This window comes from Equus caballus, chromosome 5 (genome assembly GCF_041296265.1).
Source record: "Equus caballus isolate H_3958 breed thoroughbred chromosome 5, TB-T2T, whole genome shotgun sequence".
NCBI lineage: Eukaryota > Metazoa > Chordata > Mammalia > Perissodactyla > Equidae > Equus > Equus caballus.
Window position 1 is genome coordinate 56,566,752 of NC_091688.1, and position 26,822 is coordinate 56,593,573.

At 38.3% G+C, this 26,822-nt stretch overlaps 2 protein-coding genes across 11 annotated transcripts in view; one reads left to right on the forward strand and one right to left on the reverse strand.

Annotated features, from left to right (window-relative positions):
* Positions 1-8,853, reverse strand: part of WDR3 (WD repeat domain 3) — a 29,288-nt gene extending 20,435 nt beyond the window's left edge. Inside the window, exons 1-5 of one of the 4 annotated variants that reach the window (NM_001433485.1) lie at positions 8,545-8,791; positions 6,435-6,636; positions 5,232-5,441; positions 2,465-2,583; positions 811-889 (exon numbers count right to left, since the gene is read on the reverse strand). In NM_001433485.1, coding sequence (NP_001420414.1) covers positions 811-889; positions 2,465-2,583; positions 5,232-5,441; positions 6,435-6,605 — 579 coding nt within the window. In that variant the 5' untranslated portion in view covers positions 6,606-6,636; positions 8,545-8,791. Of the gene's footprint in view, positions 1-810; positions 890-2,464; positions 2,584-5,231; positions 5,442-6,434; positions 6,637-7,791 lie in introns of all 4 variants that reach the window. The other 3 variants (XM_070266358.1, XM_070266356.1, XM_070266359.1) reach the window with 3 other exon arrangements.
* Positions 8,854-8,918: 65 nt separating this feature from the next.
* Positions 8,919-26,822, forward strand: part of GDAP2 (ganglioside induced differentiation associated protein 2) — a 71,477-nt gene continuing 53,573 nt past the window's right edge. Inside the window, exons 1-3 of one of the 7 annotated variants that reach the window (XM_005610276.4) lie at positions 8,919-9,120; positions 18,135-18,377; positions 19,640-19,779. In XM_005610276.4, the coding sequence (XP_005610333.1) occupies positions 18,202-18,377; positions 19,640-19,779 (316 nt within the window). In that variant the 5' untranslated portion in view covers positions 8,919-9,120; positions 18,135-18,201. Of the gene's footprint in view, positions 9,121-9,174; positions 9,341-15,214; positions 15,309-18,134; positions 18,378-19,639; positions 19,780-26,822 lie in introns of those variants that run through there. The other 6 variants (XM_005610278.4, XM_070267134.1, XM_070267131.1 and 3 more) reach the window with 6 other exon arrangements.

Genomic DNA, 26,822 nt, shown 5'->3' on the forward strand with positions numbered 1-26,822 from the left:
ACCCCACAATGTATGACATAACATCCCAAAAATCTAAGTATACTGTAGTGAAATCTCTGGCATTTGCAAAGTCTAGCAACCTTTTCAAAATACACTCACTTTTAGAAAGAAAAAATGGCCCATGATAGAACTGTTGTTTATGTATGACTATAAGTTTATCTATAATTTCCTATCTTTAAATTGAGATAATGGCTGTTCAGCATAAATCCTAACTAGAATCCACTCAAATGGATACTTCTTTGCTTTCAGCAGTGCTTGCAAACAAAAGGTGCTCCATTAATGTCTACTGCATAATTTTCAGCCTCAATCCAATAACTAAATAATGAAAATAACAGTACCGTTTCAAATCAACAGAGAATCTAATTTGCTTTTCCTCCTCATTAAGTCCAGGTATATGCTTTTGAAAGCCTGGTATGAACAAAGCACGGAGGAGGATGCAAAGATGTCAAATATTCCCAGATGGAGCTTTGTTCAGGTAACTATTGTAGTGGCTACAATCTGCTGTTTCCGTGTCACTGGGCCAAGCACTGTACACACAGTATCATTAAACCTCCCTAGAATTGTCAAGGTGGACACATTATTTAAAAACAGTGGAACTCATATTCATGGATTAAAAACTTATCCAAGGCCAAGCTGTACCTGCTCTGGCTGACACTACTTCCACCACACCAACCTGTCTGTCTCTCAAGACAGCACACAATGAATACTGAGAGCAGGAAAAACAAAGAGCCATGAAAGGGCCAGGGAAGAAAACCACCTTTTCCTTTTTGCCTCGCCATTCTTTCCCTGAGCCCCTTACTCCACAGGTACCTCAGTTCGGTGGCCAACCATTGTTTTGAAGCAGTGCTGGGTATCCAGGTCCCACCATTTCACCATGGTATCTTTCCCACTAAAAGAAGAAATAGGGAAAAAATCTTATGAGGAAGAATAACTAAACTAACAGGGCGATCAAGGACTCATTTGTTGCCTTAAAAAGACAATATACAGCAACAATGTCTAATGCTACTATTCTACCTGACCTTTCCTTTAAAAAGTAAAGAATCCTAACTCTCCATGTGCCTATTCTCAGGTAGAAAATAAAATGTTTCACCTGTAAGCACAAAAATAACTTTGAATTCAGAGTGCTAAAGAACACAGAACTTGATCTGTTGCCCATCATTTCTATCATCACAGCATCAACATTTTTTCACCTGTCTAACACAGAAACATCTTGGACCTCTCTTCCTCCCTTGTCTCTTATGTCCAGTTAGTCTCTATGTCCTGAAAATGCCTCCTCCGTGAAGTATCTAAGCCTTGATTCCTTCCAATGCATTTCTGCACACAAAACTGAATTTAAGTCCTACTGGCTGAATTATTTTAATAGCTTCTCTTCTGGACTCTTTGTCCATTCCTGTTTCCTCATCACATACAATACACTACTATCAGATAATCTGAATTTTCTAAAGTTACACTACCTCAAGCTTCTCTACAGAATCAAAATCAGGCTGTTCAGCACCATTCTCAAAACCCCCCATTAACTGGCTGTCAATCTCCCTGCCAATGGGCTCTACTCTTCCTGCATCAAATGCCTCTTCCTGGCTTCTTCATTAATATTAACCTACTATAATCCTCTTTCATGACCAGACTGGAAAAAAACAAACCAAAAACCAGATTTACGAAGTCTTTCCTATATAATCCCATGTCATGGTGTTAATTCCTTTCCTTTATATTCTCTAGGCTATAATGTGCACATTCTAGTAAAATTGCACATTTGTTCTCTCATGGAACCTGTGTTATCCGAACAAGACATACTAATGTCCCCATATGCTGTCCCACAGGAATAAATTCATCACTGTTACAGCAGTCAGTGCTCCTTCACAACTTCTTCTGACTCATTACTATGGTTCTTTTAATTACTGCCTGGCAAATCTTAGATCCCAAACTTTCCTGGGTGGCCATTCCTTAGGAATGATAACTATTACATTAGGTTGAACTATATGAAATTTGACCTATCATTTTTGACCTCCAACAAATATAAATTTCAAATGGTTCAACCTAACAGATGTTCAGAAGGCCTAAATATGGAGTACGTCTCTTCGCAAAGGGCAGGCTAAATCAAACACTTGGTATTCACACCTGCCCGCTGCTCCATATTCTGCTTTCCTCACTTTTCAGGGATTCAGAAAGTAGACAGCTCTTTCTACAAAAGGCACACCAAAAGGTTAAGGAAGATGGAAAAGCTGATATCAGCGGAAAATAATGACAAATCAGAAAATGGAATTAAATAACTTTGGATAGCTTCTATGCAACTACTTGGGAGGGGAAGGAAGCAGGGAGAAAGCAGAGAGCAGAAGAGGAAACTAACATATGAGCTTGAGTTACAGAGCTGAGAAATGAGTAGGGAATGAAGCAAATTCCCTCTCTGAAACCCCCTCCAATGAATTCACCTAGAAAAGAACTGGAAACGAAACTGTGATTTCTTTACCTAGTAACTAGTAGATTCTTTCCTCGTAGAAACAATGCTTGTGTGATGGCATCCTTGTGCCCCTTTAAACGGTAGAGGCCACTTTCATTGATCACATCCCATACAATAACATCTGTGTCCTAAAGGGATCAAATAATACAGAAGAATTTCTTTACCACATGAGGCCTAACTTGACAAACAATGGGATGCAATATTTTTATTACAAAGGTAATGTATGGTCCTCATAGAAACTTTGGAAAGCATATGGAAAACTACAGGGGAAATAAATGCCAGATAATTCCACCACCCAGATATAATCACCACAGATAGTTTGTTTTATATTGTTCCAGTCTTCATGTATATATCCAGGTTAATTTCCTATTAGAAAACTGAGATCATGCCATGCATATCATTTTATAATCCTCCCCCTTTTTTTCATTTAATAGATTTTCATTTTTCCAAATCCTTCCAGACTGTTTTCATTTTTAATGGTAATGTAATAATCAATCCTAAGGATATACCATAACTTACTTTAAAAGTTTTCTATTTTTGCTATTTAGGTAGTTTCCCATTTTCTGCTATTATAAATATGTAGGAATGAACATTCTTGTACTAAATCTTTGTGCATATCTCTCATCAGAATAAATACTAAAAAGTGAAATTCTTGGGTCAAAAGGTATTTCTATTTTACAGTTTGCAACGCACACCATCAAGGCAACCTCTGGAAAGACTGCACCAATCTATAGGTCCACCAGGGATATGGATGACAAAGCCAGTTTTCTTTCGCCTCGACTCTGGATATTGTCAGTTTCTCAAAAACTACTGCCAATTTCACAAGTTAAAAATGCTGTCTCAGTATTTATTTGATTTGCATTTCTGAATACCAATGAGAAATTCTGTACATGCTCTATGGTGATTATTGGTCATTTGTACCAATTGGTTTTTTGAATGCCAAGTCATGTCTTTCATCTTTCTTTGGGTCTTATTTTTTACTTGATTGTAAGTTATTAAGAGATGAATGATATTAATCCTTCCTTTTTAAGGATTTTTTTTAAGTTGAAAATATTAAATACTTTCTCTTTTCCATTGTCCTTTACCTTTTTTTTCTCAGTTTTATTGAAAAATAATTGACACACATCAGTGCATAAGTTTAAGCTGTACAGCATGATGGCTTGACTGACATATATTGTGAAATGATCACAATGGGTTCAACTAACATCCATCTTCTCATATGGATAAAATAGAAAGAAAAGAAAGAAGAAGAAAGAAAAAAAAAATTTTCTCTTTGTGATGAGAACTCTTAGGATTTACTCTCTTAACAACTTTCCTGTACATATATGTATTTTTTGTGTGTGAGGAAGATTTGCCCTGAGCTAACATCCATTGCCAATCTTCCTCTTTTTTCGCTTGAGGATGATTAGCCCTTAGCTAATATCTGTGCCAATCTTCCTCTGTTTTTTGTATGTGGCATGCCTCCACAGCATGGCCAAAGAGAGGAGTAGGTCCATGCCCAGGATCTGAACCCACAAACCTGGACTGCAAAAGTGGAGTGCACAGAACTTTAACCACTCAGCCACAGGGCCAGCCCCTATGTTTTTTTCTAATGTACAAACATTTTAAATTTAAGTATTCAAATCTACTGATCTTTTCCTTTATAATTTCTCTCTTTGCTGATATGCTTGAAGTCTTTTCCTATCCTCATAGCAGATAAATATTTACTTATATATCTTCTAGTTTACTTAAAATATCACTCTTTAATAGTTAAGTCTTTAACCTGACTCATTTTGGTATATGGCATAAGGTAAAGCTTTAACTTAAGATTTTCCCCCACACAGTTAGCCAATTGTCTTCAGTATCATTTTATAACTATTCAATCATTTTTCTACTCATCAGAAATGTCATCTTAAAATGGGGTCATTAGGAATATGAAAGTGAATTTCTTTCTGAGATTCCTGTTTAGCTGCTATAATCTGACTATTTTGTATTGATACCAGATGAATATAACACATTTTACAGTATGACTTCATAATGCATTTTAGCATCTGAAACCTCCTAAAAAACAATCTAACCCTGAAAAAAAAATCTGAAAGGCTTTTTTATGATTCTTCTTCCCCAAAATTCAGGTGTTTCTGATTCATTTGTTTTTCCATACATGCTTTTAAGTCATTTGGTCACATTCTAAAACAACAACAATAAAAAACCTTTGGGATATTTATTTAAATCGTTTTAACTATATAAATTAATTAGGAAACACTAGCATCTTTTCAACACTTTGTCTTCTCATTGAAGAACATGGTTTGTGTCTCTATTTATTCAAGTCTTCTGCTACATACTTCAGTAAAGTTTCACAGTATTTTTCTGTCTATTACTTGACATACCATTGCAAATGGAATTTTTTACATTATATTTTCTAACTGATGACTTAGAGATACTGCAAAGCTACCGATTTTACCAAACTCAATGGCAAAGAATTATCATTTTGAACCTTTTTTTCTTCCTTGTGTACTGCTTTGGGTAGCACTTCCACAGTGATGTTATATAACAGTTGTCATGGGCATCCTTACCTTATTCCTATACTTAATAGGCTTTTATCAAACAATATGACAAGAAACAAAAGGAACCTCCCAATTCATACCCATCGTTCTCATTTATTTCTACCATCTATACTATTTTGTACACCAAATGCCCACAGTTTCACTCAAACAATTTTTGTGAACAACCTGCTTCAGCATAAGACTTATATCCCTTTACTAGGATCAAAGTCTGGGCATCTGACTCAAGGTCTCACCTTGGACCCAGATGCCAGCCTGCCTCCTAGCTGATCATACTTCAAGGAAGTGATGGCTGCTTTGTGTCCACTGAAGGTCACATTTCCTTCCCCACTCAGGAGACTAAAGATTCGGATAGACCCATCTTCATAACCAACAGCTAAGTGCAGCCCATCTGGGGAGGGGCACAAGCAAGTGACTTCTTGTTTAAGCCCCTGAAGGATGAGGATCTGAAATCATAAGAATCAAAAACAGTGTAGAGGAGTTAAGTATGTCATCAGGGAAAAGTGTAGGAATAATAAAGTACAGTAAAATTAAGAGCAGCAATAATTCTAAATCACTCTTAGGAACAGTTATAAAATTCTGCAACCCATCTCCAATTCTTTAATATAGGAATTATTATTTGTACTGGGCAATGAAACAGTCAAGAAAATGTAAAATTATTTTCTCCAAAGCTCCACATTAGCATAATACATGCAAAACTTTCCCAGGCAATAGAAAAAATTACTAAGTCCTTATCCCACGTCAACAACAAATGACTTTTCATAAAGAGTTATAAACACATCCTTGCTTTAACTGAACCCCATCTTGTAGGAAACTAACCTCATGGCACCACAATGCTACAGTGGTTTATCCCCAAGGGACCCAGGTAGCAGCAAGTATCAAAGTATTAATCTCTTGGGGGGGCGGGGTCACATAGTGAGTGGACAAGAAGAAAATGCTTGTTTTGGGTTCGGCAAAAGTGGTAGGCTAAGGGAATTCAGAGTCATACAAAGTATCAAAGCTTAGTTTAACAACCCTCCGGCCTCACCTGTACAAGTAAGAAAAAGATTCAGTCAACAGAGAAGAGTAATAGTCCTTTTAAATACCTAATATTCTATAACTTGTTGTGAGGGCAAATAGAAGAACTTGAAAAATAGAGAACTGGTAAAGTAGAGAAAAACAAACATACCAGGAATAATGATTACCAATTTCCTGTAAATATCACTACAAATAGATACTTAAGAGGTAAGCTCCTACTTGGTTGTGGTTTTCATAATTTAGTGTAGAAGGATACAAGAGAACTTGCTACTTGGCTATTTAGACCCAAAGGAAAAAGATTTCTCTCCTAGGGGAACACACATAAAAAAATTTGTGTGTGATAAATCAGAGCACTCCCACTTCTGCCTCTCCATCCTCAAATATCCATAAATCAATATCAACCTGGATGACTTCTGGCTTACCTTCTCTCCTTTCCTTAAGTCCCAGATGAAAACATGTTCACAGGCTGGTACTGCCACATAGCGTCCTTTTTCACCACGAAGTGTCACAAAGACAATATTACCTTTTTGGCTGCCAATAAGGCCAAAGACTGCACTGGCAACATAGCGTAGGTACTGCTTGGTGAGCCCCATGTTGTAATGTCTGATACCAGAAGTAAGGCAGCTGCACATGCAAACAGAGAAAACTCAGTTCTTTGGGTACCTTGGTTCTGCTAGGCTAGCAAATACCGACTGTTTATCATGTAGTTAAAGGCATGTAACTTGGGGCTTCCTAACCTTTCTTTACACTGAATAAATTACTGACATAAAATACGTGGACATCTTTATTTTTTATTCACTGTCGACTCAACATGCAATCTCTCATTCCTCAAGTTTCAAACTGGTCACATTGTCATGTCCACCTGTGAGTTAAACTACTTGCTAAACTACTTGCTTCTGTCCACTTGACCACAACAGAGTTTTTACCCTGAGACTGACAATACTTATCAACGAACATTTATTGTAAACCTACCAATTAGACAGGCACTGTTCGAGACACTAGAGATATAATGTTGAGTAAAACAAAATCCTTGACCTCACAGCACTTACCTTCTAGCACAGCTGTTCTCAAACTCTAGTATGTATCCAAATCACCTCAGGGCTTCTGAAGAGAAACTGCTGGGAACCACCTCCACCTTACCTCCCCAGAGCCTATTTCTGTGTGATTCAGTAGGTCTGGGGGGAGGCCCAAGATTTCTCATTTCTAACAAGTTCCTAAGTGATGCTGCTGCTGCTGTGGTTCCTTGCTTTTGAGAACTACTGTTCTAGTACATGCAGGTCTGTCCTTGATTTCCAAATCAGGGCAGCCACCTCCCCTTGGCACAGAAAAATGGTACAGCAACTTGGCACCTTATTTTTGAAAGATGCCGCAGTTCCTGCACTAAATCAAATTCACTGAAAACACCGGTTATGCACAAAAGAGACAACAGTTGAAGGAGATAACAAGTCAAGCCTGTCTGCTCTTGATATGGAAGAGTGAAAAATATGCCCCCAAAGACCCATACAACTTAAAAAATACAACAATACTAAACAGGAGGTACAGCCCTTTTTTGGAGCTGTTTTTTTGTTGTTGGATTGTTTGCTTTAACTCTACAGGATCTTTCTGATTACAATCTGCTGTTTTAGTCTACTTTAACAGAAAAATATTCAACGCCAACCCTCTGCTAATATTTTCTTTTAATAATCACTTACTGGCTTCATTTTTCTTCTCATAGGAACCAACGTAAAGCCAGTTAAAAATAACGGAAAGATAATATTAACATGGTGATAATGTTCTTACCCTAGGTCATCTGATCAATTCTTCCTCAATTCATCTTATTCCTCCAGCCCCTTTGCTGTAGTTGTTCCTCATGACAGTCTTTGGCCTTCTATCAACTCCTTCCATAGTAGTTTCCTTAGAGACTTCATATAGCATGCCTAGGCCCAGGGACACCCACAGCTCTATTTTCAGTCCTATCTACACACACTAATACTAGTTATAGAGTTAGTTTTCTACCTAGCACCTCCGCTTAATTATTTTTCATTCTTTTCATTTACAAGTTATAACACTACCTGACTACTCTTTTCAAATGCACTGTCCCTACTCCAATGCCCTTGAAAGGGCTAAATTATTTGCAGTTTCCAAGAACTCAACTTCTCTATCCTTCTTTATTTCTCGCATAATCCGCTCTCTTGTCGGGCTAGTTGATTTCCTTCCTCGTCCTGCCACTTTGCCTTCTTCATATTGTTTCTCGCACCTAGAATAACATGCATTCTCCATCTACCTGTTCCAACCAGCGTTATCCTCTGAGGCCCACTTCCTTCCGGGCTAGTCCAATTCTCTCAGCCTTTTCCATTGCCTCAATACTGAAACTATCTTCCATAAAACTTGGCACTAGTCGCTTGTGTCTCACTTGCACAGATCTCGACGCCTTTTGGAGAAAGCTCACGATCTAATCTTCCTCCGCGCCCCAATCATCCCTGCTTCCTAACCCACAGCCCCCAAAGCATTTGCTTCTATGATGCAGAGAAGTGCTGAGCGGTAGTAACAGACCTGTCGGATGTCCCTAAAACCGACTCTTCAGTCAGGAGAGGATGACGAGGGTTCCGCACACGAACCACGCTGCCGGAGATCCTCAGGCGAGCCCGTGCACGGCAGTGGGACGCTCGCAGTCGCCCAGGTTCCCCCTCACCCTAGAGACCGGTCCCCAATCCCCCCGCCTCATCAGCCAGGACCAGCCAAACCCGAATAGCAGAGCAAAGCCCTTCGGCCACCGAGCACCCACAGTACTTATCCCGGCCTCCACGAGGCTCCGGGCCGATTGGGCCCGCCCACGGGACCCACCCCTTCCGGGTCCGCTCCAGGGCTCTCTTCCGCCCGACGTTCCCTTTGCCTTCCAGGAGGAAATGACGTAAGAGCCGGGTTCTGATTGGCGAGGGCCGGCGGGGAGCGGAAGCCGGAGTTTCGCCGCCGAGAGCTCCTGCAGCTGGTCCCTCCAGCCTCCTGGGACTTTGATTCGTCTTACCCGCCGAGCTCCTGGCAAGGGCTGTCCGGGCATGCCGCGCGGCCGCTTTCTACGAGGAACTTAACCCGCCCCGCCCGCCGCCCGGATGGGACCGCTGGTGTGCTGTGAGAGGCGGGACGGAGGCTGGGAGGGAAGGCGGGGCGGAGCGGGCCGGGGGCGCGGCCGGAGGCGCACGGGACTCGGCCTGGGCTGGGAGTGCGAGGCGAGAGGGTTAGTCTGTCCGCTCTCTGGAAGAATGAGCCTGCCGCTTCTTCCCGAGCTGTTGGTTGCGTTCCTCTCGCCCGAGGCGCTGCCGGGGACGACTTACCGTCGAGAGGAGAGAGGGTAGGCAGACCCAGGCACGAGGGGCAGTGGTGCTGTAGCCCCTGAGGAGGCGCGCGCCCTCGGGCCCGGGTGAAATGGGGCGGCCGGGAGCGCTGCCGGGAGCGCGGCCGGTCACAGCCCCCGGAGTCGAGTCTGTGTTGCCGCCCGTGTGGTCTGGGCATTCCACGAACAGAGAGCAGCTGGAGTCAGGGCTGGGGAGACGGTGAGCCCAGGATGCTGAGTTGTCTGGATCTCCGCAGTCCCTGGAGTGACATTGGTGTGGCTTTGTGTTTCTGCTCAGTGGCCGCTTGAGGGGGAAGTGACCAGAGCTGACTGCTCTTTGCTTGGTAATTGAGGCTTAGGTGCTCTGTCACCAGGTGGGAATTAGCTTTTCTCTTCATATACGACAATTTTATATATTGAGGTGTATGGGGAAGCCATTCTGGTTTAAACTTGATTTGGCCTAAATTTTATTTGAACCACAGAAGCCTGACTTAGGGCCTGTCAGACATACCTTGTACATCTGCTTTAATCATTACCCTAAAGTAAAGAATGCATTCTTTGAAGATAAGAATTGATGCCTCCCTTCTTGTGACCCTAGTAGTCTTTGAAGATAAGTCTCCCATCCCATGACACCAGGGTCATGTTGACCCTCTGTGTATGTCCTAATCTGTAACAAAATATCTCCTTGAACCCTTGAAAGAATGTACCCCTGTCAGGCTTGATGTGTGTCTCTTTGTTTGGAAATGCTATGTAACTGTGCTGAGAATCCTTTTTCTCTGTAGTGCTTTCTTCCCTTGCAAAGGCTACAACTCCTGGGTTATAGTCCTCAGTTTGTAAAACTCTCTTCCTTTCCTTGGCAAAGAATGATTTTGTCTGTGCTCTCTTGCAGTTCTGTCTGCTTTTGTTCTCACACTTCATAGAAGTGTTCAGAAATGAGTTCTGATGTCTGTAGCTGTGGAAAATTAAAGCTAACAGATAGCTATACAAAAGAAATAAGCCTCTGCCTTCGCTTATTGAACAAGATATCTGTAGCCAGGCTAGAAATTAGACTTTTATCTACATTATCTGATTTTCTTCAGACGTTTCTTGAGTTTTTCGCATATTCAGCTAGTCTTCCATATTCAAGAAAATTACAATAGTAGAGAATGGATATGTTGCGACTGTAAATAGATGTAGCAGTATAGGTGTTTTGAAACAAGGTTACTGCAGGTTGGATGAATGAGAAGGAAGGAAATTGTGGCAACAGACTATTATTTCAATAAGTTTGATGGGGAAGGGAGCATTTAAGTGGCTGTGTATGGTTAATATCTCCTATAGGTGATGTGCATTGTATTATTATAGGGAAAAATGTGTGCTTCAGTAGAAAACTTCATAGTCTACATGCCATCTAGATGACACCCCTTGGATTTTCTACTTCTAAGAAAGCTATTTTACAGCTGTGTAAACTGTAGATACCTAATGTCAGCAACAAGTAATGTTTGTCTATAGACATGGAAATTCTGTCTCCTTTGAGGTTCATTGGAAGTTTTGCCTCCTTGTACATTCCTTTCAATATTCCTGATCTACTAATGTGTCCAATTTGGGGATTCGCTTTATTTACTATCTACCTGCTTTCCTTGTGAGTTAAAATCTTAAACACATGTTCATTTTTATATTTGAATGAGTCATGATTTTACCTTTTTAAAAAAATTTTTTCTTAACATTATTAAATATTATGGGATGGGACAACCACAAATGGAAAAAATAATTTTTAATAAAAGTTGATGTAAGAGCAACTGTGATTGAGTGTTTAGATAATGCATCTTATAAAATTCCCAATACACTGCTTCAAGAGTATAACCCTGATTTCTTATTTAAGTTTCAAATTGCTCAATGTATTAGTACTTAAAATTGAAACATAGTAAAGTTCTTTTAACAGGAAGGTGTTACTAACTCACTCAAAGCATGTGCTTTGGGTGTTTTTGAATGATGGCGTTAAATTTGACCTGGGCCATTGACATGGCTCCGAAGTATTTTTGTTATACTGTGTTTATTGTTGACATATTTATTTTTCCATCTAAGTAACTTTAAAAAGAATGTCATTCTTTCCATTTGCATAGAATGATTCTTAAATATAATAGATTTTGTTTTGGGGTGGGGGTTTATGTACAGTATCTAATGTACCCTGAAGTTTTAGATGTTGATATACAAAGACATAAGGAATGGTAAGCCTGTAATTTATACAAAAACAGTGAAATAGAACTGGTAATTAGTGGAGGTCAAGAGCATGGACCAATTCTGTGTACTTTTATGCAGGCCTGTCTTATCAATGTGAACATTTTGAAGAACAAGTAACCATATTTGCAGTTCTTGTTTTTCTCTTTTAAATGATACCATTTTCTTTTTATCCAGACAAAAATCACGATATTTTGAGACAGTGATGCGAGGTGTTCTGCCTGGTTCTGCGCAGTCTTAAACAGTAAAAATCTAATCTCTCTGACCAATCCAATGGTTCATATAAAGGACTATTTAGAGGACTTCTTAAAGTAAAAGATGACAAGATTTGTTTTTAAAAAACTGAGGATTAATCTAAAAGATATCAAGATTTGAGGAAAAAACCAAACTGGAGTGTAATGAGAACCATTTATACTGACCATATGTTTGAATTATCAAGGATGCACAGTTCTCTTTGTGTTTAGGTCCTTGTCCAGGAAGGTAATGAAGATCACCCTAGTAGGGCTAAGGAATAGATCTGATCCATCCTAGAATCATCTGTTTGTCTCCTGTGGCCTTTTTGATCCTGGGACATAAATGTCTTGCTTCAGGACTTTTTTTTCCACTAAGGTTTAGTGTTTGCTTATGAACCTGTTCAAAGTACAGAACTGATCAATTGATTTTCAGTGGAAAGTCTTGCTCTTCTTTAATGTTATCCAAAATTCTGGCTATAGCCTTAGAGTACTGTAGCCTTCCCCTCCTCCCTCCCTCACCTGAGCACTGTGTTTGCATTCTTTCTATCACGGGGATTTTTAACCTGAATTGGGGAACCGTTTCAAATTTATTTGCGAATCTGTGCTTGTATGAGCTCATATACTCGCATTTTGGGTGGTGAAAAGTTCTTTAACTTCGTGTGATTCTTAAAGGGGTCTGTGACCCCAAGAATGTTAAGAACCACTGTTCCTTAAGGATCAGGGGTCGGGTTTTCCTGCCTAGCATGGCTTTGCTGCTCCATTTGCTTTATTGCCAAAGTGTGTGTGTTGGGGGAGGGGGAGATTTAAATTTCTTTTTGGTGAGAAAAATCCATTTCTGATTAGAGATGGAGCTGAAAAAGAGTTCATTGTTTGTTAAACGCCATAGCACTTTCTGTATAATGTCATTAAACTTTGCCCTACAATAACAGGGATTATTTATTACCCATTTAACACCCAATATCTTGTGGGTCACAGTAACTTTTAAGATCTGGAAAGAAGATCCATCCAACTATACTGACAAGGTGTGACTGGAGATGTAGGAGAACCACTAATCTGTACTGTCAAAGAAGATCGCAGAGTTTCAGGAAGGGAATAATCAATCACTAAAATTTGATTAGCTCTGGAATTTGACATTTGGGGAGTTACTGTTGACCTTGAAAGAACAGTCTTAGCGTTGTTAGAGAGATGGAAGCAAAACTGCAGGAAGTTGAGTAAATGGAAGAAAAGGAAGTAGAACTACAAAACAGATTACTCTTAAAAAGTGAAGTGATGAGGAGAGGAGTTTAGTTGATGTTCTGAAGGAGAAATGAAGTAGGAAAATTTTTTGAGACTAGGAAGACTGAGGGGAAGGAGAGATCAAGATGTTGTGAAGGGAGAATTGATGTTATTACATTCTCTTAGAGGTGATCTAGTCAAGTGGAGTAAAATCTTAAATGAAGGTGATTTGGCAGGCTTAAAAGTGTGGAATACACCCTAAAATCAGTTGGAAGTTGGAAAGAGTGAATGAAGATAGATTTTGAGCTGGAGGAACGTTACGGTACAGTCGTGGATCGCTTAACGACGAGCATACGTTCTAAGAAATGCATTGTTAGGCGATTTCATCGTTATGTGAATATCATAGAGTGTACCTACACAAACGCAGATGGTATAACCTACTACACACTTAGCTTATATGGTGCTAATCTTGTGTGACCACTGTCATATATGCTCTCTGTTGTTGGCCGAGATGTCGTTATGTGGTGGGTGACTGTAATTTGAATGGTGATCTTTCTTAGAGCATCAAGAAAAGAAGGGAGGCAATGTGATATGATATAACAGAATTGGCATCGGTTTTAGTGCCAACTGGTCTTCGATTTGGATGTCAGGCTGCCACTCACTAGTTGTTACCTTGAGTTGGTAATTGAACCTTTGGATCTTGATGCCCTCACTGTAAGATAGGAGTTGTAATACCTACTTTATGGGATTATTGTAAAGATTAGAAAGCATATTTGTAACACATCGAATACCCCGTGGCTCACTGTACCTGCCACAGTGCGCTTCTTTCCATTCCTTTAGTATCTTGGGCTCTTTCTCACCTTAAGGCTCCCAGATTTACCCTTACCTCTGTCTCTAAAACTATTCTGCTACTTTTGGTCTGACTGTCACTTTCTGGAAGAGACGTTTTCTGCTTCTACAAGTTAGCTCCTTCCTTGTTCTTTATAGCACACTTATCACAGATTTTAACTAAGTATTCATTTCCATGATTATATGTTTGTGTGATTTCTGTGGGTCTGTCTCTTCCATTAGACAAGACTCAGCATCTAACAGTGCTTGAGTGAATGGATGGTTGGGACACAGTAGGCAAATAAGCATTTATTACCTCACAGTTTGTATGGGTCAGGAAGTCAAAAGTGGCTTAGTTGCGTGTTTCTGGCTCAGCGTTTTTCATGAGGTTGCAGTCAGGATGTCAGCTGAGGCTGAAGTCATTTGAAGCCTAGCTGGGGCTGGAAGATCCAAGGTGATTCATTCACATGCCTGGCGGTTGATGCTGGTTGTTGGCAGGAACTCTCAGTTTCTCCCCATGGGGCCCTTTGCATGGGCTGCTTGAGTGTCCTCACATCATGGGAACTAATTTCCCCAGAGCAGGCATTCCACGAGAGAGCATGGCAGAAGCCACAATATCTTTTATGATTCATCTTTGGAAGTCACACACTGTTGTTTCTGCAGTATCTTGTTGGTTGCATAGTCCAGCCCTATTTATTATGGGAGGCATCTACACAGCGACATTAATATCAAGAGGCAGGTATCACTGCAGCACATTTTACAGGCTGTCTACCATAGATGCTATATGGAATAGCATAGAGAGTCAACCAAGAATGACTAAAACAATTTCCTAATAGTGTTGATGAAGGGCCCAGCTGACATAGGAAAGCATGCATTTGTTTTGGCAGCAGATAGGATAATTACTGATTTTTTTTTTTTTTATAGTGACACAGGAGCAGAATCAGAGAAAGTGGATGTTGGATTGATCTACGTGTTAGGGGTTAACAAGTCATTACAAGGGCAGACATTGAGATAAGAGTGTATCTTAATTCAGCAATTTGTGTTTGGTTTGTTTGGTGCTCATTAGTCTTTGACGGTGAGTGTTTTGGTCTTTGCCACACATGGAGGCATATCTTTATCTCAGCAGTGGTGCACGTGACTTTCACATTGGCTTTGAGAAAGTTAGAAAAGTAACTTTTATTGTGCCTTGCTTTGTGCCAGGTGCTCTTCTACAATTTTAATACAGATTATATCATTTAATCCTCACAATAGCGCTAGGGTGTATTACTCTGGTTTAGAAATAAGAAAACTGGCTTAGAGTCAAGGATAACGCAACTCTTAGGTGATGGGTCTAGACCCAAACTCAGGCCTCCTGATAACAGAGCCCAAACTCTTACATTGTACCTTCTGCTTCTGCTTCACAGTCTAATTGCACGTGGAAATATTTACCTTAAAATACTAAAGAAGCCAGATTCAAAATTGTACATACGTTGTGATTTTACCTATCATAGAAAAAGGTAGGAACTACATCAAAGTTTGAGAGTTTTTTTCTCTCTTACTTTTTACTATTTTTCAAATGTTGTATATGTGGGTATTACTTAGAGTTAGAAAGAAAAATTATTTTAAAGAAGCAATTTTGTCCTGAAAGTTTGCATTCAAGTTTGAAAAATGAAAACTAAGTCTGTGTTTAAAGAATTTTTTAAATTATGGTTAAGTTTTAGCCGTGAGTCATTGTCATCAAAAGTCTATGAATAGTTTTTTGAAATTATGAATTTCTGCAAAGTGTCATTCCATTAAGCCTGAGGCAGTTCAACCATGGAAAATAAGTGTCATCTCCATTTGTGCTCTGTTCAGCTTGTCCACTTTAAGTCTGAGTACTTGTGAACAGGTCAGCAGAACTGGTGGTTGCCTCTAGTTGCAAAAGCCGATTGGATGGACTTAACACCAACATCTAGATAAAATTAGTTTCTTTATTTCAAAATAATTTCAAAGGAGTACTTAGTATCAAATAAGAATAGCCTTCTCATACCGTTTTATCATGGTATAATCTACAAGGCCTTTCTGAAATTGTTATATAAATGATCACATTTCCTACCACATAGTGTTGGTCCAGGAATTAACATATTGTGTCAGATCCATTGTTCGTTCCAATTAATATCACGTGTCTCAGCAAGAAACATCAAGGAATTAGGTATAGAGAGTATGCTCGTTCTCCTTGACTCTTAACAACAAACGTTAGGATCGTACAGAAAAACTTCTCAAGTAGTGTAGTTCACATGTCAGCTTTCTTTCCCTGATCATCTGTTTTCTCTCATGTGTATTCAGTGTTATGCGTGACTTTCAACTTACCAAACCCACTAATCAGTTCTTGGCCCTATGACACAACCTTTCAGTAGCATGAAACTCTAGCTGATCCTTCTTGAGTGTTCCTTCTTGAATTGCATTCTTCACTTGGTCTTTAGGTTACCATACTTATCTGGTGTTCCTTCCATTCTTATCAATCCTTCTCTATCTCATTTTTGACTTGTCCTCTTTCCAATCTCTAAATTTTGCCTTAGGACTCAGTCTTTGCATCTCTTTTCTCTTTTTGCATTTTTCTCTCTTGATGATCTCATCCAATTCCCTTAACTTTAAATACCATACATATGCTGAGGCTTCCAAATTTATGCTTTTAGCCCGACCTCTCCTCTGAGCTCTAGCCTCATTTAGCCAATTGCATGTTTGATATAAATACTTGGCCATATAATGGGCATCTCAGACTTGACACGTACAAAAATATATAAGGAAAAATTACCTTGATTATCACTCTACCCCACAAGCTACTCTAGTCTTCTCCTTTTCTGTAAATAGCATTACCCTCTATTCAACTGCTCAAGCAAGAAATCTAGGTGTTATCTTTGATTCTGTTCTTTTCCCTTACCCTTCATATACAAGCTACATCCCAAATCTATCTGTTTCTCACTACCCTTATCATCTCACCTAGATTACTGCAGTGCTCTCTGTGATCTCTGCTTTTACTCTTGCCCCCCACCCCCTCAAGTCCACTGTAGCCAGAGTAGTCTTTTCAAATGTTGTTTTATTAAGTCATTATCTCTATCAAGATCTTCTAACAGCTTCCCCTCATATTTCCAATAAGATCTAAACTTCTTGTGGCTTACAAACTGCAACATCTGGCCTTTCCCTGTCTCACCAACCTCATCACCTACCACTCATTACCTGGCTCATTCTACTCTAGCCAGACCACCTCCTCACTCTTCCTGGAATAGACCCAGCTCCTTCCTGACCTTTTGGCCTTTGTACTTGCTATTTCCTCTGCCTGAAACACTCTCCAGAGCTTCCCATGGCTTGTTCTCTCACTTTATTTAGCTCTCTACTCAGATATCACCTTTCCTCTCATAATACTTATTGCCCCCATCATTCTGTTAGATACCTGCTTGCTTGCTTGTTTATTGTTTATTCTCTCCTCTTCATGAAGCATAAGTTCTGTAAGGGCAGGGACTTGCTCTGTCTTATTCACCAGTGTATCCCAGTGCCTAGGACACACAGTGCCTAGTACCTGACACATCATAGATGCTTACAAAGATGTATTGAATGAATGAATCTACCATTTTACTGAAACAACTGTCTGACTTATTGGCAAATTAAGTATACTTTTCTCATGTTAAATTTCCCGTGACCTCTCTGTAGTACTTGACGCTATGTGATTTCCTATCACCCTCCTCGTCTCATTTCTGCATTTCTTTACAACCAACCTTCCATCGCATCACTGTCTCATATACCATATCTTATAACTTGTCAAATCCTGTTAATTCTTCCTTTGTATGTTGCCTGTAAAATCCATGCCTCCTCCTCTATCTCCTTTTCTGCCTAGTTTAAACTTGTATTCTCTCTTACTACTTGATTGCAATGACCTCCCTGCTTCTCATTTTGTCTTACTCAATACATCCTCCTTATTATCATTAGACTGAACTCTTTAAATTGTACAAATTGTTTATCTTTGTTTCTCTTGCATCACCTAGCATTTTTCCCCCCAATAGTGGGCATTCAATGAATGTTGAATGAATAATCCTCTGTTTCTGGAAAGTAGAACTGCTGGCCATGTGATTATTTTAATGGCTGTAATTCTTTGAAAAGAATTTATGCTTAAATAATTCCCCTTTCTTCTTGTTTTAGAAAAGCTGTAGCAATTCTTTGTTGTACATTGATTTTTATGGACTATTTAAGTGACTAATCACACAATATACTGTTGTAGCTTTTCACAGTAGAATTTTGGTTTTTGCTCTAATGCAAGTAAAGTAGTATCTGTGCTTCTCTATTAAAACATCTCTTTCTTTTCTCTTAAGCTAAAGTCTCCAGTGAATATTGAATTGCTGAGGAATTTGGAAAAAGACAAGCTGAAGTTCCCATTCCATGGATCCCTTGGGGGCACCTTCCCAGTTTGTGGATGTGGATACGCTACCAAGCTGGAGCAACTCATGTGAAGATGAATTAGATGCTTCTGATGCTGCAGCTGAAACATTTCAGGAAGACACTATTAGATCACCTTTTCTTTATAATAAGGACATCAACAGAAAAGTGGTTCTTTGGTAATTCTTTGACTAAATCATATCATGATATGATCTTAATTTTTTCTAAATTGTTTTTCCTTATAATTTCTTCTAAACTCTTTTTTTTTTTGGTAAGCCTTAGCATTGTTGAAATATTGCTTTGCATATGCATAGCTCTATTGAGGTATAATTGACATACAGTAAATTGCACATATTTAAAGTGTACAATTTGGTAAATTTTGATGTATGTGTACACCCATGAACCCATCACTACAATCAAGATATTGAATATATTTATCACCCAAAAGGTTTTTTTGTTCCTTTGCAATCCTTCCCTCTTGCCCCTCCCTGCCTCCACATCCCCCAGCAACCGTTGATCTTTCTGTAACTGTAGATTTGTTTGCATTTTCTAGAGTTTTATATAAATGGAATCCTGTACTCATTTTTTTAGTCTGGCCTCTTTCATTCAGCATAATTATTTGAAAGTTCGTTATGTTGTTGCATGTATTAGTAGTAGTACATTTCTTTTTTTAAAAACTTGATTGAGATGTAATTCATATACCATACAGCTCACAAGTTTAAATCATACAAGTCAGTGGTTTCTAGTATATTCACAAAGTTGTGTAACCATTACTGCAGTCAGTTTTAGAACATTTTCATCAACCAAAAGTCCTATACCCGTTAGCAGTCATTCCCTTTCCATCCCCCCTGCCCGCCTATCTCTCAGGTTTAGCCAACCACTAATCTACTTTTCCTCTATAGCTTTCCCTCTTCTGGACATTTAATACGAATGGAATCAATTGTGACTAAGTGTCATGTTTTTAAGATTCATCCATGTTGTAGTATGAATCAGTATGTCATTCCTTTTAGTGGCCACATAATATTCCATTGAATATACCACATTTAGTTTATTAGTTCATTAGTTGATGGGCATTTGGATTGTTTCCACTTTTTGGCTATTATGAATAATGCTGCTGTGTGTAAACTCTTTAAACCAACAACTTTCAGTTCTATAAGCATTCTGTTACAATGAAAAAGAAATATGAAAGACGCAAAGGAATAGCATGTTGGTTTTGTGAGTTTCAGTGTTGTAGCAATTGCGTTAAAGATCTATCTAATAAAAGTAGATTAGTCTTTCTGAGTCAGGAACTACTTATCTACCATTGCTTAAACTTGTGAGCCAGCAAAAGCAATGTTGTGAAGGGAGTGAGGATAGAATGTTTCGAAAGAATTAGAAATTAGCTTTCTTATCACCCTCCTCTTCTTTACACTTACTCTTTATTTACTAATGGCTTCCTCAGGAAAGGAGATGTGGCATTACTGAACTGTACAGCCATTGTAAATACCAGCAATGAAAGTCTTACAGATAAGAATCCTGTGTCAGAAAGTATCTTCATGCTTGCAGGGCCTGATTTGAAGGAGGACCTCCAGAAACTTAAAGGTGAGTGAATTTTCTTAGGTATGTCATTGCCTAGGAAACATTTCTTTTGATGTTTGAAGAAGCATGTTTTGCATTTAAGTGAGAAAAGTAAGTAGATGTAGCCATTTTGTTGTTGTTAAAACGAAATAAGTACAGCTTTTGAAAACCCCACAATGTGTTAGAAGCAGAACGCTGAGACTGCTCAGTAAAACTCCTCTGTCACGTTCCTAAGTTTTAAAATGACAATCATTGTAGTCGGTTAGAGCTTTGGTAGCATTTTCTTGGCTCTGTATTTTCTTGCATTGATAAGCCTTGTGAAACAACTGTCCTTTGTCTAAACTAAAAAATTTTTATCAGGATTTGCTAGGGACAGAGAATTTTTTATATACCTCCTAGACATGGACCTTCACTTCTGAGATGAAGTTGATTTCCTGATAAAACCAAAGTGCATTGCAAGAGCAAATATAGTCTCAGTTAATTTTGTACTTGCTACTGTTTTTTTTTACCAGGACATTCTTCTTCTAGGAACATTTCTTTGGAAATGGGAACAGGAAGAGTCCTGTTGGTTCTGAATCTTGTTTATCTTATCTGCATTCATTTTCTTCAATTACCAACCTGGCAACCGTTTGCTATTGTTATTCGTGCCCAAATGGAATGTTGTGAAATTCTGTCATCCCATTTTATAAAAAGTATTTATGAAATACAGCAATGTTTCTTAAAATGGAACAGCAAATTCCACCTGTATAAAATCTTGATTTCTTTGAGTTCTACCATTTAAAATTAACAGCTGGTTTCTAACCTAATAAAGAGATTAGAATTTGAATAGGAATACTTATAATGCTGGCTCCATGAAAGAGGGATAGAGAGAGAAGAATTGCATTATCTGATCAGGAAGCTGAACTTTCACTGTGGGGACAGGAGGAGGAAAAAGGGGGAAAAGCCCTTGATTAAACTAAAAACATGATACCATGAAGAACATGTAGAAATTAGAAAATGTATTAGAGATAATGCTAAGTTCTTTGATAAAAGTAACAAAGAAGAAGTCCTAATGGCCTGTGTGTGTGTGTGTGTGTGTATTGTCACTTACACATTAGAGCTGTACTAATGGATTAAACAAAGAAAAGAAAATTTAATACAAGTGTACAAATAAAACTTCAATATTTAACGACATGTGCTGGAGAGTCTCCAAACTGGGGTTCATATTATAACTCTGCCCTTTACTAACTGTGTGACTTAAGACCAATTACTTCACCTCTGAGCCTGAGTTTCCTTATCTCTAAAATGAGGAGGGTGATAATAGTCCCTACCTCAGTTCCTGACACGTAACAAGAGCTCAATGAGTATTTGAGGATGGGAAAACGAATATCATGAAGACCAAATTAAATAGTGGACATTCAGTACTAGGAACATCCTGCACGTTCAGTGTTATTGCTCGTGCTGGCTACAGGCCTCAGTTGTGTTGTTTCATGAATCAGTGCCAACCTGAAGAGAGATTGTTAATGATGCACTGAAGAGCTGAATACTTAGTCCTGTCTCTATTTTAGATTTTTAATAACAACTTAGTAAATGATTACAAAGTATGATTTACCAAATGTATGGAGGGTAGAAAGCTGGGAGGAGTAACAGGAGATATTGGATGATAGACTAAAGATTTTTAAATATCTGAAGTGACTAGAAGTGTAAGCCAAAAAATGAAAAAATTGACAGGGATGAAGATAAAAGTCTTGGAGTAAGTTTGAAACATTATTTACCCAAGTTCAGGATGAGGAAGCCCAATTTGATAACTCTTCTTATATACGAAACTATTTGCTATCTCTGTAAAATGACACTATCATTCGTTCTATTTTTCGTGCAAAAAACTTTAGGGCTAACATTTCCTTCTTCCTTATCCCCCACATAAAGTCTGTCATCAAGCCCTAAATATATCTTGAATCTCTCTGTATCACCATCGCCTTCAAACTAGCCTATGTTGCCATCATCCCCTGCCTGGACTACAGCCATAGCCTGCCTCCCAACTGGTCTCCCTACATCCGTTCTTCTTTTCTTAAATCAGTTTTCCAAATACAGTAAGCATTTGCTTTTTAAATTATAAATCCCTTCTTATTGCTCCCCTGCTTCAAACTATTTAGTGGCCTCCAATTACACTTAAAATAAAATCCAAACTCCTTAAACTAGTCTCCAAGGTCTTGCAAGATCTCACTCACTTGCCTCCAGGTTCATCCCACATCCTCTTTTCCCTTCCTCACTGTACTTGAACCAAACTGATCTTCTCTCATTGCTTTGTCATCCAAGCTCCTTTTTGATTTCGCTTGTACTATTGCTCTTTCTCTCAGTTCTCAACTTTTATCTAGTCTTTGCGTATTATATCTCTTCCTCAAAGCACTGTTTCCTTTTACTTCAGAATTGATCAGTCTCACCTTGGTATACGCTCTCAGCCTGTAGTACTTCTCTTTTGTGCCCTTATCAGAATTGTAATTTTGTAAATTGTTTATGTGATGACTATTTTCCTATTAAATTTTGGACTCCATGAGGACGGGAACTGTATGTCTTTTTGGCCTCATGTGCCCAATACCAAGAATAGTGAAGGCATCCTTTAAGTTGCTGATAAATAAAAGAATAGAAGTTCTCTGGGGTTTTAAGTGACTAGACTTGGAAGTGATAATGTGTCTTTTCTACTGAAAATGCTAACAGTATCAGACTGCATCATTAGAAATACAGCATCACAATCAAAGGTAACTTGTTATCAGTTTAGAATAGACTGTTGTATCTATAAGACATTTTATGTAAGCCTCATGGTAATCACAAAGAAAAAACCTATAATAGATAGACAGAAGATAAAGGAAAAGGAATTAAAACATACCAGTAAAAAAAAAATCACTAAGGAAGACAGCAAGAGAGGAACAAAGAAACTAAAAAAGAACCACAATCAGAAAACAATTAACAAAATGAAAATAGTAATTCCTTACCTATGAATAATTATTTTAAAGTAAAAGGACTAAATTCTCCAATCAGAAGACACGGAATGGCTGAAAGATACAAAAACAAGATCACAGTATGCTGGCTATAAGAGACTCACTTTACGCGGCCAGCCCAGTGGCACAGCGGTTAAGTTCGCACGTTCTGCTTCAGTGGCCCAGGGTTTGCCAATTCGGATCCTGGATGCGAACCTACACACCGCCTGTCACGCCGTGCTGTGGCAGGCGTCTCACATAAAATAGAGGAAGATGGGTGCTCGTGTTAGCTCAGAGCCCATCTTCCTCAGCAAAAAGAGGAGGATTGGTGGCAGATGTTAGCTCAGGGCTAATTTTCCTCAAGAACAAAAAGAAACTCACTTTAGCTTTAATGACACACATAGGCTGAAAGCGAAGGGATGGAAAAATATATTCCATGCAAATGGAAACCAAAAGAAAGCAGGAGTGGCTATACTTAGATAAAATAGACTTTCAGTCAAAATTGGTCACGAGAGACAGAGAGGGTCACTATGTGGTGATAAAGGGGTCAGTTCATCAAGAGGATATAACAATTGTAAGTATATATGTACCTAACATTGGAGCGCCTAAATATTTAAGGCAAATATTAATAGAATGGAGAAATAGCATATGATAATAGTTGGGGACCTCAATACCCCATTGTCAACACTGGATAGATCATTCAGACAGAAAATTAATAAGGAAACAGCAGGCCTGCAAAACACCATAGACCAAATGAACCTAACAGACGTCTGCTGAATATTCCATCCAGCAGCACCAGAATACGCATTCTTCTCAAGCATACAGGGAACATTCTCCAGGATAGATCATATATTGGGCTACAAAGCAAGCCTTATCAAATTTATGAAGATTCGTGTGGAAATTAAACAGCACGCTCCTGAACTCCTAAATGAAGTTGTTTTCAGGTAGTTCATAGATCTTGAATCTCTTTGTATCACCACTGCCTCTAGCCAGCTTGTGCTGCCATCATCCTTGATAGAAGATACATAAAACATCATTTCAGTTCAGTTAGAGAAATTTTTCTAGGAAATAGAGCTTCCCAAAGATGGAATGGATAGGTTTGGCTTATTGTACCCAAATTTCCAAAAAAATATGTTGACCTTACATTCACTCTTTGAATTTAGGAATTTTATGAAACTAAAGCTATGTAGGGTTTGTTGTTGTTTTGGTAAAGAATGTGTGATAAGAGACAGCTAGATTGACAGATGATGTTCAGCTTTAAATTAGAGTCAGAATAGCATCTGATGATTCACCTATCTACTTGTTTCTAGGCAAAAATATATATGATTAAGTACTTAATTATTAAGTACTTAAGTATCTTAAGTAATAAGTTTAGATATCTCTATGTGTAAAGTGAGGAGAAAAGTATTTTTTCTTCCAATCAGGATCACTGTACAGTTTTGCTCCTTACATTTTCTGTGTTACTCAGTATTTAACTGTGTGCATTTGATAGGGTGGGAGTACACACAGTACCTTTTTGCCTACTGTGTTCTCTTACGAATAGCTCTCTTTTTGCTATATGCATTAAAACAACTTTTGTGTTTCTTACTGTGGATGTTAGGATTTGGAGAGAAATAAGTGAAGTTGAAAAGTCATAACTAATCTTTAATACTCAGATTATCATTGCAGCAATGCTCCTTAGCAGAAGATGTAGCCGGGAATAAAGACATGAAGACAGAGTTATGGCTGGAGTGAACTTATTTAGTGAACTTGTGTTTATTTTACAGGAATTAAAAATACTTTCAGGACTGTGTCTTAAGTGTTTACATTGATGTCAGGATTTGAGCTTTGGGTTGAAGAAATCTGGGCTAGAAAGAAAAAGTGAAAGATTGGGAAGCAATATAGCATTACTTAGCATGACTAATCTCCTAAGTTCTGAGTTTTTGTAACAGTCGTTAAAGGAAAGGTATAATTCCCCAAACCAGAATATCCAGAATACTTAAAATTCTATTCCTGAGCTCAGTCCTGAAAGATCTTCAGGACTGATTCTGCAAACTGACTGCCCAAATGCATGTTTGCTTGCCTGCTTGCCTTTTTTTTAAATCAAAGTAATGCATTTATATAATTTCTTTTCAGTAATTGTTTTCTAGTTATAGAAGCAGTAAATGTAAATTGTAGGAAATTATATGCCCACAAGCTAAAAACAAATGGAAACATTTCCACCACACGAAGATCACCACTCTTAACACTTTAGTGCATAGTCTTCTGGATCTTTCTGTATCTGGATGTGGGTGTCTGAACACATTCTTAAATATTTTGTTACCAAAATAAAATAATTATATATATACTGTCTTCAAAATAAATTAATAAGTTAATGTTTCTTCAGCAAATGAATTCCACCTTTTGGTTTCAGAAATTACCTCGTCTGATACCCAAACAATGTATAAAATTTCCAGTTGACCCAAAAATGCATTTGCAGCTAGTTATCCAAACAGGTATCCAATCCAGGACCACACATTGCATCTAATTGTTATATCCTTTAATTTTTCTTTTTTAATCTAACACAATCCCTTTTTTATGACCCTGACTTGTTGAGTGAACTAAGCCAAGATGTTTTCCAAGATGTCCCACCTTCTGGATTTATCTGATTCGCCTGTAGTGCTGTTTAGTTTGTTGCTTTATCCCTTGTATTTCCTGTAAACTGGAAGTTAGAGCTAATGGAATCAAGTTTGGCTAAAATATTTGTAGGTGATGTTTTGTGTGTTTAATGTTGTATCATATTAGATGGTATAAAATCTGATTGACCCCTTAGTGGACCGTTACTGGTACTGAGATGGCTCTCTGGAATGGAGTGATGACAGTTTGATCCTTCCATTTGTACGGTTATGTTTTATCCTTTATGACTGAAAGTAATCAATATGGTGTTATTTAGGTTCTGTAAATGTACAGTTCCCCATCACACATTCACGTAATGGTTTTAGCAACAATTTCTAGTCCTTGTCTGAATCAATAATTTCATTAAGATTATGAAGTTATGTTTTTCTAAAATCTATCATTCCATCCACGTTCACTAGCTGGCATTCTTCTGTAAAGTAGAGCCTTTCCTCATTAACTGACATTACGTGGTTACTCTGAATTATAGGTTCTGTTAGAGGGGCAGGATAAATTCTTGATTCTTGTAATTACCATTTTTCAAAATAAAGAATTGGTTTAATAGCTGCCTCAAATGGTGCCAAGTGAGTTTTTCCTGCCTTTCTCTTTTTTGAGTATCATTTTGTGCTTAGAGCTTTTCATTGATTAACGTATGTAGCTTTGAAAGTCAAAGAATTTTATGTCAAAATGTATGAAGGAAAGCAACAGTCCTCTACCTTTCTCTTTGTTATCTCGATTCCTCTTCTCCAGGGGCAAATACTTTCAAGCGTTTTAAGTCCCTTATCTTATTTATCTTCTATTTCCAGATAATATGTTCAAACTGCTATATTGATTTTTTTCATTTTTTCATTATCTGTTGACTTATTGTGGCAATTAAAGATTAAACTCTCTTTTATCCACTCCTCTCTTTTACATGTACGTACAACACTCAAACATCTTCTTCCCCTTCACCACCTTCCCAAAATAGCCTGTCAAATTTTTATTAAAACAATATTCAGTATTAACATTGTGACTATATAAATATTGCCCAGAGCTGATTAGAAAACAGATTAGTATTCTTTCTGTATAGCTATTTTTCCTCTAGGTTATTAATTGATTTCATTATTTAAATTTTCTATGTACCTATCATTGATTCAATCCCAAACTTTTCTATGTAATTATAAACCTCCTCTCAATAAAGTCAAACACTTCTGTTTATCTTTCAGCTTCATTTTTTTCTGGATAAAGTCCCTCCTGGAACTTGGCTCCCCCACTCTCCATCCTCTCCTTCCTCTCCAGGGTGCTGTCTATGCCTGCTGCACAATTATCATCCCGAGAAAATTTAATGGATTGGATTGCCCCATTTCCTAGATTTCATGCCTTTCTCTTCTTTGATGTACTCCTTCATTTTTGTGAATAAATCTACCAGGACATTTCTGAGAAGGGTGGAAGGAAGCAAAATTACTGAAATCTTGGGGCCAGCTCAGTGCCGTAGTGGTTAAG